This window comes from Anomaloglossus baeobatrachus, chromosome 4 (genome assembly GCF_048569485.1).
Source record: "Anomaloglossus baeobatrachus isolate aAnoBae1 chromosome 4, aAnoBae1.hap1, whole genome shotgun sequence".
Classification (NCBI taxonomy): domain Eukaryota; kingdom Metazoa; phylum Chordata; class Amphibia; order Anura; family Aromobatidae; genus Anomaloglossus; species Anomaloglossus baeobatrachus.
Genome location: NC_134356.1, coordinates 220,850,436 through 220,865,839, shown reverse-complemented (window position 1 = coordinate 220,865,839; position 15,404 = coordinate 220,850,436). Strand labels below are relative to the sequence as shown.

General features: G+C 50.8%; 1 protein-coding gene across 1 annotated transcript in view; it reads right to left on the bottom strand.

Annotated features, from left to right (window-relative positions):
• KDM3B (lysine demethylase 3B) overlaps positions 1–15,404 on the bottom strand; it is a 158,605-nt gene that overhangs the window by 64,248 nt on the left and 78,953 nt on the right. The window contains exon 9 of the mRNA XM_075344677.1: positions 8,435–8,636. Within this exon, the coding sequence (XP_075200792.1) occupies positions 8,435–8,636 (202 nt within the window). The remainder of the gene's footprint in view (positions 1–8,434; positions 8,637–15,404) is intronic.

Genomic DNA, 15,404 nt, shown 5'->3' with positions numbered 1-15,404 from the left:
TACTGCCTCCGGAGGCCACACAAAGCATTACACTAAAAAGTGTAAGGCCCCTCCCCTTCTGGCTATACACCCCCCGTGGGATCACGGGCTGCTCAGTTTTAGTGCTAAAGCAAGAAGGAGGAAAGCCAATAACTGGTTTAAACAAATTCACTCCGAGTAACATCGGAGAACTGAAAACCGTTCAACATGAACAACATGTGTACCCGCAAACAAACCAAAAATCCCGAAGGACAACAGGGCGGGTGCTGGGTCTCCCAATAAGAGCTAGAAGAAAAGGAATTTACGGTAAGTAACAAAATTCCCTTCTTCTTCGGCGCTCTATTGGGAGACCCAGACGATTGGGACGTCCAAAAGCTGTCCCTGGGTGGGTAACAAAATACCTCAAGTTAGAGCTGCAAGACAGCCCTCCTCTACGAGGAGGCCACTGCCGCCTGCAGGACTCTTCTACCTAGGCTGGCGTCCGCCGAAGCATAGGTATGCACCTGATAATGTTTGGTGAAAGTGTGCAAACTCGACCAGGTAGCTGTCTGGCACACTTGTTGAGCCGAAGCCTGGTGTCGTAATGCCCAGGACGCACCCACGGCTCTGGTTGAATGGGCCTTCAGCCCTGAAGGAACCGGAAGCCCCGCAGAACGGTAGGCTTCCAGAATTGGTTCTTTGATCCATCGAGCCAGGGTGGCTTTAGAAGCCTGGGACCCCTTGCGCTGGCCAGCGACAAGGACAAAGAGTGCATCAGAGCGGCGCAGGGGCGCCGTGCGGGAAATGTAGATTCTGAGTGCTCTCACCAGATCTAACAAATGGAAATCCTTTTCATACCGGTGAACCGGATGAGGACAAAAGGAAGGTAAGGAGATATCCTGATTAATATGAAAACGAGGATACTACCTTAGGGAGAAACTCCTGAATGGGGCGCAACACTACCTTGTCCTGGTGGACCACCAGGAAGGGAGCCTTGGATGACAGCGCTGCTAGCTCAGACACTCTCCGAAGAGACGTGATCGCTACCAGAGAGGCCACTTTCCGTGATAGTCGAGAGAGTGAAACATCCGTCAGAGACTCGAAAGGCGGCTTCTGGAGAGCAACTAGTACCCTGTTCAGATCCCATGGATCTAACGGCCGCTCGTACGGGGGGACGATATGACAAACGCCCTGCAGGAACGTGCGTACCTGCGGACGTCGTGCTAGACGCTTCTGAGAAAACACCAATAGCGCCGAGACTTGCCCTTTAAGGGAGCCGAGCGACAAGCCCTTTTCCAACCTAGATTGCAGGAAGGAAAGAAAAGTAGGCAATGCCAATGGCCAGGGGGACACTCCTTGTACAGAGCACCAGTAAAAGAAAATCTTCCACTTCCGTGGTAGATCTTAGCAGACGTGGGCTTCATAGCCTGTCTCATGGTGGCAACGACCCCTTGGGATAATCCTGAGGACACTAGGATCTAGGACGCAATGGCCACACAGTAGGTTCAGGGCCGTAGAATTCAGATGGAAAAACGGCCCTTGGGACAGTAAGTCTGGCCGGTCTGGTAGTGCCCACGGTTGACCGACCGTGAGATGCCTGTCGCCAGAGCTCTTTGATCGTCATGAGAACCGGGACCTTGCTGTTGTGCCGATTCGTGAAACCCGTCCGGGTGCAGAGACCATTCTCCTGCGTCCCCGCCCTGGTGACTGAGGAAGTCTGCTTCCCAGTTTTCTACGCCCGGGATGTGAACTGCGGATATGGTGTATGCTCTGTCTTCCACCCCTAGCAGAATCCGGCGGACTTCCTGGGAGGCTCGCCGACTGCGTAGTCCGCCTTGGTGGTTGATGTATGCCACCGCTGTGGATTGTCCGACTGAATTCGGATCTGTTTGCCTTCCAGCCACTGCAGGAAGTCTTGCAGGGCAATATACACTGCCCAGAGCTCCAGACAATTGATCTGAAGAGTGGACTCCTCTGAAGAGAGTCCTTGATCGTCTGAGAAAGGGGGACGTTCCTGTGTAGGGACATCGACTTCCCCTCCCATTAGCGAAGAATGTTCTATTGAAGTGGACGCAGATGAAACTGCGTGAAAGGGACTGCCTCTGGATGAGGTGTCTCCTTGAAGGAGAGACTGCACCCCCGTCTGTAGTGACCGCTGTTTGTCCAGTGGAAGCTTCACCATCGCTGAGAGAGTGTGAAACCCCAAGCTAAGATATGCCAGCGATTGGGTTTAACTTTGAAAAGTTGAGGACCCACCCGAAACTCTGGGAAGTCTCCAGCGCCATGTTCCGGCTGTGTTGGCATGCCTCTTAAAAGAGTGCCTTGACAAGTAGATGGTCTAAGTAAGGGATCACAGGGTGACCCTGAGAGTGCGGGAGTGGTCCCACTGTTGCCATGAACTTGGTGAAAACCCGTGGGGCTGTCGCCAGACCGAAGGGTAGGGCTACGAACCGAAGATGCTCGTCTTCAATAACGAATCGTAGCAAACGCCGGTGCTCTGGAGCAATCGGCACGTGGAGATAAGCATCCTGATGTCTATTGATGCTAGGAAATCTCCTTGAGACATTGAGGCAATGACGGAGCGGAGGGATTCCATCCGGAACCGCCTGGCTTGTTGAGCAGTTTAAGGTCCAGAACGGAACGGAAGGAGTCGTCCTATTTTGTCACCCCGACCAGATCGGAGTAAAAAGTGTCTCTTGTTCCTGAGGAGGAACCGGGATTACGACTCCTACTGCCTGCAGAAGAGCCTCGGCTCGGCCGGTGAGGAAGTTTCTGCGACAAACTGTCTCTCACCCACCGGCCATTGACCTGTGGCAGTTAAATGTCGCTAAAGCGGGGGAGTCTGCCACCGACCGCGGACGCGGAGAGAGAGGGCTGAAAGTCATGAGGAAACCGCCTTGGTAGCGGTCCCTCCGGCTGCCTTCTCCGGGCGTGATTGAGCCCGCCAGGAACCTGCGCCCCTCTGAGCCTTTTGAGTCCTGTTGGACGAGGGCAATTGGGACATGCCCGAGCCTGGGAAGGACCGAAACCTCGACTGTCCCTTCTCCTGATGGGTCTTGTTTGATAGCTGGGGTAAGGAAGAATCCGTACCCTTGGACAGTTGAATGATTTAATCCAACCGCTCACGAAAACAGTCTGTCACCAGATAAAGGCAATCTGGTTAAGCACTTTTGTGGAAGCAGCATCTGCTCCAATCCCTTAACACTAGGAGCGTAACAACACGGAGTTGGCGGACGCCACTGACGTACGGCTCGTAGAGTCCAGGACAGCATAAACAGCTTGAGTCGCAATGCCGACATTGCGAGGTGAAGGACGCTACTGCGGCCAAGATGTACATGTGACCGCGTCCCTCTGCGCAATACTAGCTGAAATAGCTTGGAGTGCCTCTATGGCTGCGAATGCCGGGGCAACCGACCCGCCGATAGCTTCATAGACAGATTGCAACCAGAGGGCTATCTGTCCGTCAATGGCATCTTTAAGTGAAGTCCCATCTTCCACTGCAACTATAGATCTAGCCACAAGCCTGGAGATTGGGGGATCCACCCTTGGAGCGCTTGAGCACGTCAGGGGGGAAGAGACAACGCGTATCCTCAATACGGTTGGAGAAACGCTTATCGGGATAAGCGTGGTGTTCCTGGACTGCTTCTCTGGAGTCAGAGTGACCAGAAAAGTACTCAATATACGCTTGAGATACCGAAATAGGGATTTCTTCTGCTGTGAAGCTGACCCCTCCACTGGAGGAGTTGAGGGAGAAATACCCAACCTTCCATTGATGGACGCTATAAGATTATTCACTATAGCGTCACCATCCGGTGTATCCGGATTGAGAGCGGTCTCAGGATCAGAGTCCTGAACAGCTACGTCTGCATCATCATACAGAGAGTACTGTGATGAAGTCGAGGGCCGTTCTTAGGGAGCTCGCTTAGGCCGTCTGGGACTGTCGTCCGTGTCAGAGCCTGCACCCTGGGATGCATGGGACCCTCCTGGAGCCATGATTTGTTTCGAAATCAGGGTGGCCAGGGGCATTGAATCAACATTGCCCAAGGTCTGTCTGGACTGCAAAGTCTGTAAGATGTTAGTCATAGTCACAGACAATATATCAGCGGAAACTGCAACTCCGTCCCTGTCCCTGGACAGGGATCACAGGTGGTTCTTTTGGCCACCTGTAGCAGAGACCCCGTTGAGTAATTGCACACACTGGGGGTCCTGGAACAGTATCGCATGCAGTACAAGCAGCATAGAAAGCCTGTGCCTTGGCACCCATGCTTTTTTTTGCTGTTGCTGTCTAGCCATCTAGGAGCATTAGCCAAGAATAGCGACCGTACAGTGCAATGTATAGCATACAAGCATGAAGTACAATAAACACTTCAGCACATGCAGTACAAGGAGCATAGAAAGCCTGTGCCTTGGCACCTTTGCTTTTCTGCTGCCGTTGTCTAGTTATTCAGGAGCATTAGCCAAGAAAAGCGACATACAGTGAATGTATAGCATACAAGCATGAAAATAACCACTGCAGCACATGCAATCCAAGCAGCATTGAAAGCTTGTGCCTTAGCACCCTTGCTTTTCTGCTGCTGTTGTCTAGTCATCAAGGAGCATTAGCCAAGAATAGCGACATGCAGTGAATGTACAAGCATGAAAATAAACTCTGCAGTACATGCAATCCAAGCAGCATTGAAAGCTTGTGCCTTAGCACCATTGCTGTTTGCTGCCGCTGTCTAGCCATCTAGGCGGGTAGACAGCCAAGAATAGCCCTTACAGTGCAATGTAAAACATACAAGCATAAAGGACACATGACACTGCAGCACATGCAAGACAAGCAGCATACAGAGTCTGTGCTTTAGCACCCCTGATCTTTTGCTGCTGTTTCTAGGTCTGCATCCTGAATAGCGACCGTACAAAAGTACAACAGGACACTTCGGCATTAGTGGGTCAGCACTTTAGTTGCCGCTTACCGCCCGCACAAAAGCGGGTGTGTGGCGCCGGAATCCTGTGCTGGTAGCTCAGCGCTTGTCTCCGTTTTCCCGCTCTGCGTGCCGGAATGGCTGCCGGCGTCCAGAGGAGAGGGGCGGGCCGAGGGCGGGCCCGAGACAAGAGCGGGAACCCGGCGCCCACTGTGTCTAGTGAAGGGGGCTGGAGAATGCAAATAAGGCTCCAGCCCTCGGCGCTGCTATAGAACAGCGTCTCTCCCTTTCCCTGAGTGACAGGGTGGGGGCGGGAACGAAGCGGCGCTAGGCCGCAAAAGCCGGGGACTAAAGTTAGAAGCGCCGCCGCCGTAAAAGCGCGGTCGGCGCGTCCCCGGCGCACTACAAGTCGCAGCTGCGCCGCCGCTCCAGGGGCGGTCGGCGCGGCGGTCCCCACACGTAAAGTCCCCCAGTAATCTGCAGGGACTATAAGCCCAGCGCACAGCGCTACAGTCCCCGGCGCACTAGCACACCCAGCAAGCCTGGAGTGTGCGTGGCCTGCCATACGGGGACACAGAGTACCTGAAAGTTGCAGGGCCTTGTCCCTGAACGGCACTCCCGCTCCACATCCAGCAGGTTCTATGGGTCTGTGGATGGAGCCCGGCCTCAGGGCTTGGTGGCCGGAAAGATCCCACTTCCTCAGAGCCCCTCAGGGGGATGGGGAAGGAAAACAGCATGTGGGCTCCAGCCTCCGTACCAGCAATAGGTACCTCAACCTTACAAACCGCAAGTGGGGTGAGAAGGGAGCATGCTGGGGGCCCTTAGTATGGGCCCTCTTTTCTTCCATCCGATATAGTCAGCAGCTACTGCTGACTAAACAGTGGAGCTTATGCATGGATGTGTGCCTCCTTCGCACAAAGCTTGAAAACTGAGCAGCCCGTGATCCCACGGGGGGTGTATAGCCAGAAGGGGAGGGGCCTTACACTTTTTAGTGTAATGCTTTGTGTGGCCTCCGGAGGCAGTAGCTATACACCCAATCGTCTGGGTCTCCCAATAGAGCGCCGAAGAAAGGATGATATTACATGTCCTGTACAGCCTAAATTCTAAACCCAAAATGAGTAGACAACTTCCCAAAAAGGTGCTTGCGTTTTAGTTTTGGGGGTAAGTTGACGTAACTTTACTTGAGAAAGGAGCATTATGGCATATTCCAAATTGACCTTGCCAAATTATATAGTTTCTAAGTGAACACTTTCTTCCATGGTAGAAAAAGAAGAATCAGGACTCTGTTCCTACCTCTTCTGTGTGGTGATAACCTGCCAAGCTATCTCTCTCCCGTGTGGAATCCATCTGTACCTATTGGACACGGTCCGGACGGTTTGCCGGAGAAATTGAGAGATTACTGCCGACTCCTTCTGTGTCTCCAACCAGCACACACTGGCACCTCCAGCGGCATTACATTGCCTGGAAACGGATCGGAACCTAGTGTGGTGCTAACCTGCTATACAACTTCTTCCCTACGTGGATCCAGTCAGTCTACACTGAATACGGTCTGGACTGCCCGCCGGAGAGGCTGAGTAACTATCTCTGTCTTATTATCTACAGCCAGCCTTTTATGGTTTCAGCGACTTTGCATAGTTTTATTGCAAGTATATTTGAGAGTGTATGGGACCGGCTGATTGTGGTATTCTGAAGTGATATATAGCCTTTGGAAGGAGGGGTCTGGCTGACTATATACCTCCCTTAGAACCAGCATTAATCGCGGCCGCTGCTCCCAAAGTGTCTGCTCTGGGAGGTTAACCAATTAACCCCATACGCAGCGGTTCCAGCTTAATCGGAGGAGAAAAGCCGGTTCAAATACCGCAGACTAAATTCTGCTAAAAAACTCTGCTGACTTACACCGTGGATCAGGGGTGTCATTGTGGATAAATGTTTTAGTTTTTCTCCAAAGGTCTGGGAGTAAATACAACGCTGCATGCTTATATTGTGTAAAGTAAGCGTGCAAACTAACCGAGTGGTTTGGTATTTCACTTAATTCATCGGTTAAAAATATTTAAGCAATAGAGCATGTGCCACCGGCCGGGGCAATTTGTTTAAACTAGTCAAACCAATTCAATGTGAATATTGTATCATCTTGGAGCATGGTGGTTTTATAAAAGGAATAATATTATATTTAATTTTATAAGCATTATTCCTTTGTTTTTTATATGTGTTTTATGCGGTCCTTGGACCTGTTAATAATCAGTGTGTTTCTTATTAAATATTTGGCCTTGAAACAAGGATAGAAAAAATTTTATATCAATAAAATTGAAAAAACCCATCTAGCGCTGGTTTATTGCGTTTTTTTGGTTAAAAAAACCTTTACTTTGTGTTTAGAAAAAGAAGAACCCTGCTATCCTAAACAAAATCATCTTCATGCATGACAATGCACCATCTCCTGCAGCAAAGAATACCTTATCATTGGCAGCTTTGGGCATAAAAAGGAGAGAAATTCATGGTGTGGTTACCAGCCTCCCCTGACCTCAACCCTATTGAGAACCTTTGGAGTATCCTGAAGCAAAAGATTTTACATCACAATATCAGCTCTGGGAGTCTATTCTGACATCCTGCAAAGACATTCAAGCAGAATCTATCCAAATACTCACAAGTTCAATGGATGCAAGAATTGTGATACCATAGAAGGGGTCCTATCTTAACATGTAACTTGGCCTTTTAAGATGTTTTTGATTGGAAAAGCTTTTGATTTCACTAAATGTGACCTCTCAATTCTGCCACCAGCCTCCCCTGACCTAAACCCTATTGAGAACCTTTGGAGTATCCTCAAGCAAAATATCTATGAGGATGGTAGGCAGTTCACATCACAATAGCAGCTCTGGGAGTCTATTCTGACATCCTGCAAAGAAATTCAAGCAGAAACTATCCAAAACCTTAAAAGTTCAATGGATGCAAGAATTGTGATACCATAGAAGGGGTCCTATGTTAACAAGTAACTTGGCCTTTTAAGATGTTTTTGATTGGAAAATCATTTGATTTCACTAAATGTGACCTCTCAATTCTGCCACCAGCCTCCCCTGACCTAAACCCTATTGAGAACCTTTGGAGTATCCTCAAGCAAAAAATCTATGAGGATGGTAGACAGTTTACATCACAATAGCAGCTGTGGGAGGCTATTCTGACATCATGCAAAGAAATGCAAGATTTGATTTCGGTAAATGTGACCTCTCAATTTTGCTAATTCATCAAATGACCATTTTCAGCTTTTTACAATGTTTGGAAACTCTATTGTAATTTTGGAACAATGCATTTTGATGCTCAGAACTCATTTATAGAGTATAAAGGAAGTCAATGGGGAACACAACCTTTTTTCAGATTTTCAGGAAAAATGCTCGAGTTCCCCTTTGACTTCTATTATACTCCGTTAACGAGTACCCAAGCATCAAAAGGCTCATTACGCTTACCGATCACTGAACAGTTCGCTTATCCCTATTATTATTATTAATAATAATAATAATAATAATAACTAGAGCTGACTGTCTACATTGCTGGGAACACAAACACTTATAATAAAGCCATACCTGCGGAAGTGGAAAAATCTGCAAGCCACGGTGGAATCATCCTGGTCCGGCTCTTTGAATTTCCGGTAGCGTTCTAATCTGCACTCCCGACATTTGTGTAAATGTGGCGCCACATTAATACAGGACCCATCCTGAAGAAAGGGCTCTCCCGACTGCTTCAGCTTTCTCACTTTACTCACGTCTTTCAACACAGATTGCCCAACTGCAGCAAAGCAAAGGTTCAGAAATCAGGCAAAGATCATTGTATTGCCGGTGTCCATTGGTAAAAATGACCTGGCAGAGTGATTCTTTAAGGCAGTACGATTACGGGGATACAAAAATTGTACAGATTTTTTTATATCAGTGGTGACATTTGTTTTTTCAAATTTGCGATAAAGGAAATTTGGTTTGCGTCGCCATTTTCTGAGACCCATCGTTATATTTTTCTATCAAAGGAGCTGTAGAGAGGTTTTTTGTTTTTTTTTTTTTTGAAAAGTTAAAATTATTACTGATACAATTTTGGGGTACACACAAGATTTTTATTTATTTAGTGTCTATTATTTTCTATATAAAGTCTAAGGGGGTGATCCTAATTTTTATACTTTTGTATTTTGTTTACATTTTTTGATTCCTGTTATGTATTAATTACAGGACTGCTTGCTGTAGTTTTGATAAAACCACTGCTGTAGGTCTACTAGTTCTTTGAACGTTGAGCTCTGTATGTATAACCCCACCCACAACCACTGATCCACTTTCTGTGTATACTGTGCATAGGCAGAAAGCTACCGATCAGTGATGGGGCGGAGTTATACAGAGCTCATGAATGTGGAGCACTACATGGCAGCAGATTTACTAATCCTCTAGTGATAATCTCCTGCTGATAAAAAACGGATTTTTGTGTACTCACCGTAAAATCGTTTTCTCTTAGCCATCATTGGGGGACACAGGACCATGGGTGTTATGCTGCCTATCCATAGGAGGACACTAAGTAGATGCAAAAGAAATAGCTCCTCCTCTGCAGTATACACCCCCTGGCCGGGCCAGGCAACCTCAGTTTTAGTACACAAGCAGTAGGGGAAAAAACCAGTAGAAACTTCTCAACAGAGGAACATGAGAAAAGAAGAGTCATAACCAAATAAGGTACTGAGAGAACCAAGGCCCAACAGGGCAACAGGGTGGGTGCTGTGTCCCCCAATGATGGCTAAGAGAAAACGATTTTACGGTGAGTACACAAAAATACGTTTTCTCTGATGCCTCATTGGAGGACACAGGACCATGGGACGTCCTAAAGCAGACCATGGGTGGGAAAACATAAAAGAAGACAACACAACCCAAGGACTAGGAACCAGTCCCAGACAGCCTGGAGCGCCTACTGAGAGAGGTGCTCTACTGCCATTTGCAGAATTTTTCTACCCAGATTTGCCTCAGTTGAAACCTGGGTATGGACTCTGTAATGCTTTGAAAACGTATGTAGGCTAGACCAGGTCGCAGCCTTACACACCTGTTCCACTGAAGCCTGATGCCGAATGGCCACGAAGCGCCAACTGCTCGCGTGGAATGAGCCCGCAGCCCACTAGGAATGGGCTTGAGTTGCAAGCGGTAGACTTCCTGGATCGCAGAGCGAATCCGGCGAGCCAGAGTCGCCTTTGAAGCTGCCTGTCCCTTCTTAGGCCCCTCAGGAATGACGAACAAAGAGTCCGTTTTCCTAAAGGGGGCTGCCCTGGATATGTAATATCTGAGAGCTCTGACGAGGTCTAACGAATGCAGAGACCTTTCCACCCTATGAACCGGGTGTGAACAAAAGGAAGGCAGAACAATGTCCTCGTTCAAATGAAACGGGGTAAGAACCTTTGGAAGGAAATCCGGAAGGGGGCGCAGAACCACATTGTCCTGGTGAAAGATCAGAAAAGGCTCGCGGCAAGAGAGTGCTGCTAGCTCCGAAACCCGTCTAATGGATGTAATTGCCACCAGGAATGTTACCTTCCAGGACAGAAGAGTAAGGTAGGATTCCTTGAGGGGTTCAAAGGGAGACCTCTGGAGACCGTCCAGAACGAGGTTGAGGTCCCATGGTTCCAGCGGCCATTTGTACGGGGGAACTAGATGGGAAACGCCCTGGAGGAAGGTCTTGACTTGCGGTTTTTGAGCCAGGCGGCATTGGTAGAAGATTAAGAGCGCTGAGACCTGCCCTTTAAGGGAACTGAGAGACAACCCCGCTTGCAAGCCAGACTGTAGAAAGTCGAGAATTCCGGGGATGGCCAGAGGCAGAGGCTGGACGTTATTTTTCCTGCACCATGAAAGGAAGATTTTCCACGTATGGTGGTAAATGCGGGATGAAGCAGGCTTTCGGGCGCTGATCATGGTGGAAATAACCGAGGGAGAGAATCCCGCTCTTGTTAATACCCAGGTCTCAATGGCCATGCCGTCAGCTTCAGGGCTCTGGAGTTCTGATGGGAAATGGGCCCTTGGGTCAGCAAGTCTGGGATGTCTGGAAGGCGCCACGGTGCGTCTGTGAGCATTTGTACTAATTCGGCGTACCAGGCGCGCCTGGGCCAGTCCGGTGCTATCAGTATCACCGAGACTCCCTCTGCCTTGATCTTCCTGATTACCCGCGGCAGCAGGGGTAGAGGTAGAAATATGTAAGGCAGGTGGAATTGGTGCCAGGAGCAGACTAGAGCATCCACGCCGATGGACTGTGGGTCGCGTGACCTGGCTATGAACGCGGGTACCTTTGCATTCAACCTTGAGGCCATTAGGTCCACGTCTGGTGTGCCCCAGCGAGTGTAGATGTGTAGAAACACATCTGGGTGGAGAGACCATTCTCCGGCGGCCAGGCCTTGGCGACTTAGAAAGTCTGCTGCCCAGTTCTCTACCCCCGGTATGTGTACCGCTGATATCACTGATCCCGACGATTCGGCCCAGCTGAGGATCTTGTGGGCCTCGAGATAAGCCGCTTTGCTGCGGGTGCCCCCCTGCCGATTGATATAGGCTACAGCTGTCGCATTGTCCGATTGGACTCGAATCTGACGACCCGCTAACAGAGGGCAGAACGCTCTGAGCGCGAGGAAGATCGCGCGGAGTTCCAGGATGTTTATGGGTAGGAAAGACTCCTGGGGCGTCCAACGTCCTTGAGCAGTGTGCTGCCGGTACACTCCTCCCCAGCCTAGGAGGCTGGCGTCCGTGGTCAGGACCAGCCAGTTCACTGGGAGAAAAGATCTCCCCTTCGATAGGGATGAGGACCGAAGCAACCAGCGGAGTGCGTACCTGACTGAAGGCGTTAGGTGAAGATGTCTGTCCAGGGAGAAGGGGCTCTTGTCCCAGGCCGCTAGAAGGGCTAGCTGCAGTGGGAGGAGGTGCAGTTGAGCAAAGGGTACTGCTTCCATAGCTGCCACCATCCTGCCGAGCACTTTCATGGTGAATCGAATGGAGCGAGACGAAGGACGTAGAAGGCAGCGTACCGCTCGTTGAAGAGCGATCGCCTTGCCCTAAGGGAGAAGGATCAAGCCCCGACGGGTGTCCAGGGACATGCCCAGGAAGGTGATGGATCGTGATGGGATCGGGGATGATTTGTCCAGATTCACTAGCCACCCTAAGCGGGATAGGGTGTCCACAGTGATTTGTATGCTGGTTGAGCAGTCGCGGAAGGAGGGGGTCTTGATGAGGAGGTCGTCCAAGTAAGGGAGAACGACTACTTCCCTGGCATGAAGGACGCTCATGGCGGACGCCATGACTTTGGTGAAGACCCTTGGTGCGGTGGCGAGGCCGAAGGGTAGAGCTCCGAATTGAAAGTGGGAGTCCTGAATTGCGAAGCAGAGGAACTTTTGGTGATCTGGGGCGATGGGTATGTGCAGGTACGCGTCCTTGATGTCTATGGAGGCGAGGAATTCCCCTTCGACCATGGATGCAATAATGGACCTTAGGGACTCCATTCTGAATCTTTGTACGTGCATGTGTTTGTTTAGGTGTTTGAGGTCCAGGATGGGTCGAACTGACCCAGCCTTTTTGGGGACCACAAAGAGGTTGGAATAAAACCCCCCGAACTTCTCGTCGTCTGGGACAGGTATTATCACTCCTGCTGTTTGGAGCGAGTGGATTGCTGAGAAAAAAGCTTTGCGTCGTTTTCGAGTCTTTGGGGGGTTTGGTAAAGAACCGACTCTATGTGGTAACCGGAAGACACAAGGTCTCGCACCCATTTGTCGTCTGAGGCGGCAGCCCAGATGTGATGAAAGAGCCGCAGTCGACCTCCTACAATGAGTGTGTCTTCCGGGGCGCCGGAGTCATGAGGGGGGAAAACGTCGTGGCCGAGTCTCCTTAGTCCTGGACTGTTTCGGTCTAGGCTGCCATGACGAAGTGGGTTTCGGGGAGAGCTGAGGTCGGTCCCTGCGTAGTTCGTGACTGGTGGCGGGGACAGCACGGGATGTCGACCAACCAAATGAGTTCCGAAAGGAGCGGAACGAAAACTGTGGACGTCTGGTGAAGGACGTCCTGGACTTCAGCAGGGGGAGGGAGGTACTCTTTCCTCCCGTGGCGTCAGAAATGAGATTGTCCAGACGTTCGCCAAACAAACGGTCTGGAAAAAAGGGAAGGCCCGTGAGAGACTTCTTGGAGGCAGAGTCTGCTCGTCATTGTCGGAGCCAGAGAGCTCTATGGATGGCTATGGTATTTGAGGCGGCAAACGCTGGTAGCAGCGTCCATGGAGGCCTGCATGAGGTACTCCGCCGCAGCGGCAATTTGAGATGTTACCTCTGCGAAGGTATGAGTGAACTGGGATTCCTCAAGCGAAGTGTTAAGGGATTCTGCCCAGACCGAGATCGCCTTTGCGACCCACACAGCGGCAAAGGAGGGCGAGAGGGAGGAACCTGCAGCCTCAAAAGCAGAGCGGGCGAGGTGCTCCACCTGTCTGTCGGGTCCTTGATGGAGGAACCATCAGGTAAAGACAGGAGCGTCTTTGTGGTAAGGCGGGAGACCGGGGGGTCGACCGAGGGCGGATCGGCCCAGCCCTTAGGGGCAGGTGAGGCAAAAGGGTACCGGGACTCCATGAGTTTTCGGTTACCGAAGCGCTTCTCCCTTTGCTTTGTGAGGATATCCTGAAACTCTGGGTGATCAGCGAAAACCTTTTGGGGTTTCCTTGCCCTCTTAAAGGAGACCGCATGGTCAGTGGTAGTGGATAGGGGATCCTCCACAAGCAGAGTTTGGTTGATTGCTGCTATAAGGGAGTCTATTGCAGTTTGATCATCTAGGGAGGCTGAAACCAAGGAATCCTCTTTGTATAAACAGCATTCTCCCTCCTCCAGCTCTTCAGAAGCCGTGGAGCGTGTGGGAGAGCCTGCCCTGTGTGCTCCCGAGGGAGAGCCCGCTAGAGACACCCGGCCGTGTGCTCTTTTCCTGATCCCTGCAACCGGTGAAGCATGTGCCCGGATTACCTCAGAAGGATCCTCCATAGGGGTATCCTCAGACTGTGTTCAGTCCAGGGACCCAGAAGGGTGTGGAGGACGACACTGCATAGCCAGCACCAGGGTCTGTGACAGTTTTTCCATGGATTGGGACAGAAACTGTGCCCATTCCGGTGGGCTGGGAGCCCTAGGCTCTGGGCTGACGGTTGCGGCGGTGGTGGCAGGGGGGTCTTGGGGGGCTATAGGGGGACAGGACTCACAGAGAGAAGAGATGTGTTTACGTGGTAGCTTAGCGTGGCAGGTAGTGCAGGCTGAATAATAGACTATGTGGGCCTTAGCACTCTTAGTGCCCTTAGAATTCTGCATGTTCCTAATAGGAGTATGCCAGGAGGGGGAGCAATGCTCAGCATAGCTACAAGTGAAGCAAGCACCTCACCAAAATCAGCCGATGGCCCTGTCCTCAGGAAGGATTAAGCTCTATGGAGATCTTCGCACGCTTTCCTGGGGGTGAGGGGGGGGGCGCTTATCGCGGCCACGGGGGCGGGGCTTAGCGCTAAAAGAGCACGAAGATGAAGTCAGTGTGCCCCCCCCTGCTGTGGGTAGTAAAAACCGGCGGGAAGGGAGCTTCTGATAGTTTTCCGCCCTCTCCCTCCAGTCAGCACACAGCTTGTCACTGGTGGTTATCAGCCGGCTTTTCTGTCCCTGAGCCCTGGGCCCTCCCCCTGCGACCAGGAAATTATCTCCAGGACTTTCTGCAAACAGGAGTGACTTCCCCCCTCCTCCAGCCAGCAAGCTAGAGAAAAGTTAACACTGTGTGTGCAGGATCTTTGGAGCTCTCCTCCTTGCACTCAGCAAGGGACTTTCTCATAATAAATACTGTAAATGTCAGGGGAGCCTTCCCTGCGTCTTTTCTCCCTTTGTCTGGGAAACCAGTCAGGGGGGATCTCACTTTAAAACACTGCTTCAGTCCAGGCAGTGAAAATAGCAGAGTCAGCTTGCTGTGTCCGGTCACACCGGTGCCATATTGAACTCAGAGCCTGCAAAGAGGGGCTGAGGAATTGGTGCCATATTCAACTCAGAGCCTGCAAAGAGGGGCTGAGGAATTGGGCTATAGGGCACAGGCCTCTACCCTGGGCTTTGGAAAATCGGTGTCTGTGGAACCCATCGTCCAGCCCAGGATCCAGCGTCGCAGGAGGGGGTACGTGGAGGCGACACTCCACGTTCCCGCCCGTTGATGGTAGTGGGAGATCGGTCCCAAAAGGAAACCGTCGCCCTCAAAAAATAACAAACCTTGAAAGGAAGTGCCTCCTACAGACACTAAGCTAAAACTGAGGTTGCCTGGCCCGGCCAGGGGGTGTATACTGCAGAGGAGAAGCTATGCTTTTGCATCTACTTAGTGTCCTCCTATGGATAGGCAGCATAACACCCATGGTCCTGTGTCCCCCAATGAGGCGTCAGAGAAACAATGATTTTATCAAAACTACAGTAAGCAGCCTAATAAGTGGCACATTGCTGGAATCAGGGTCTCTACCCCTACATCATGCTATTTTCATATTGGGTGGCAAAAACCTTCTGACATATTCCCTTTAGGAACTTTGGGG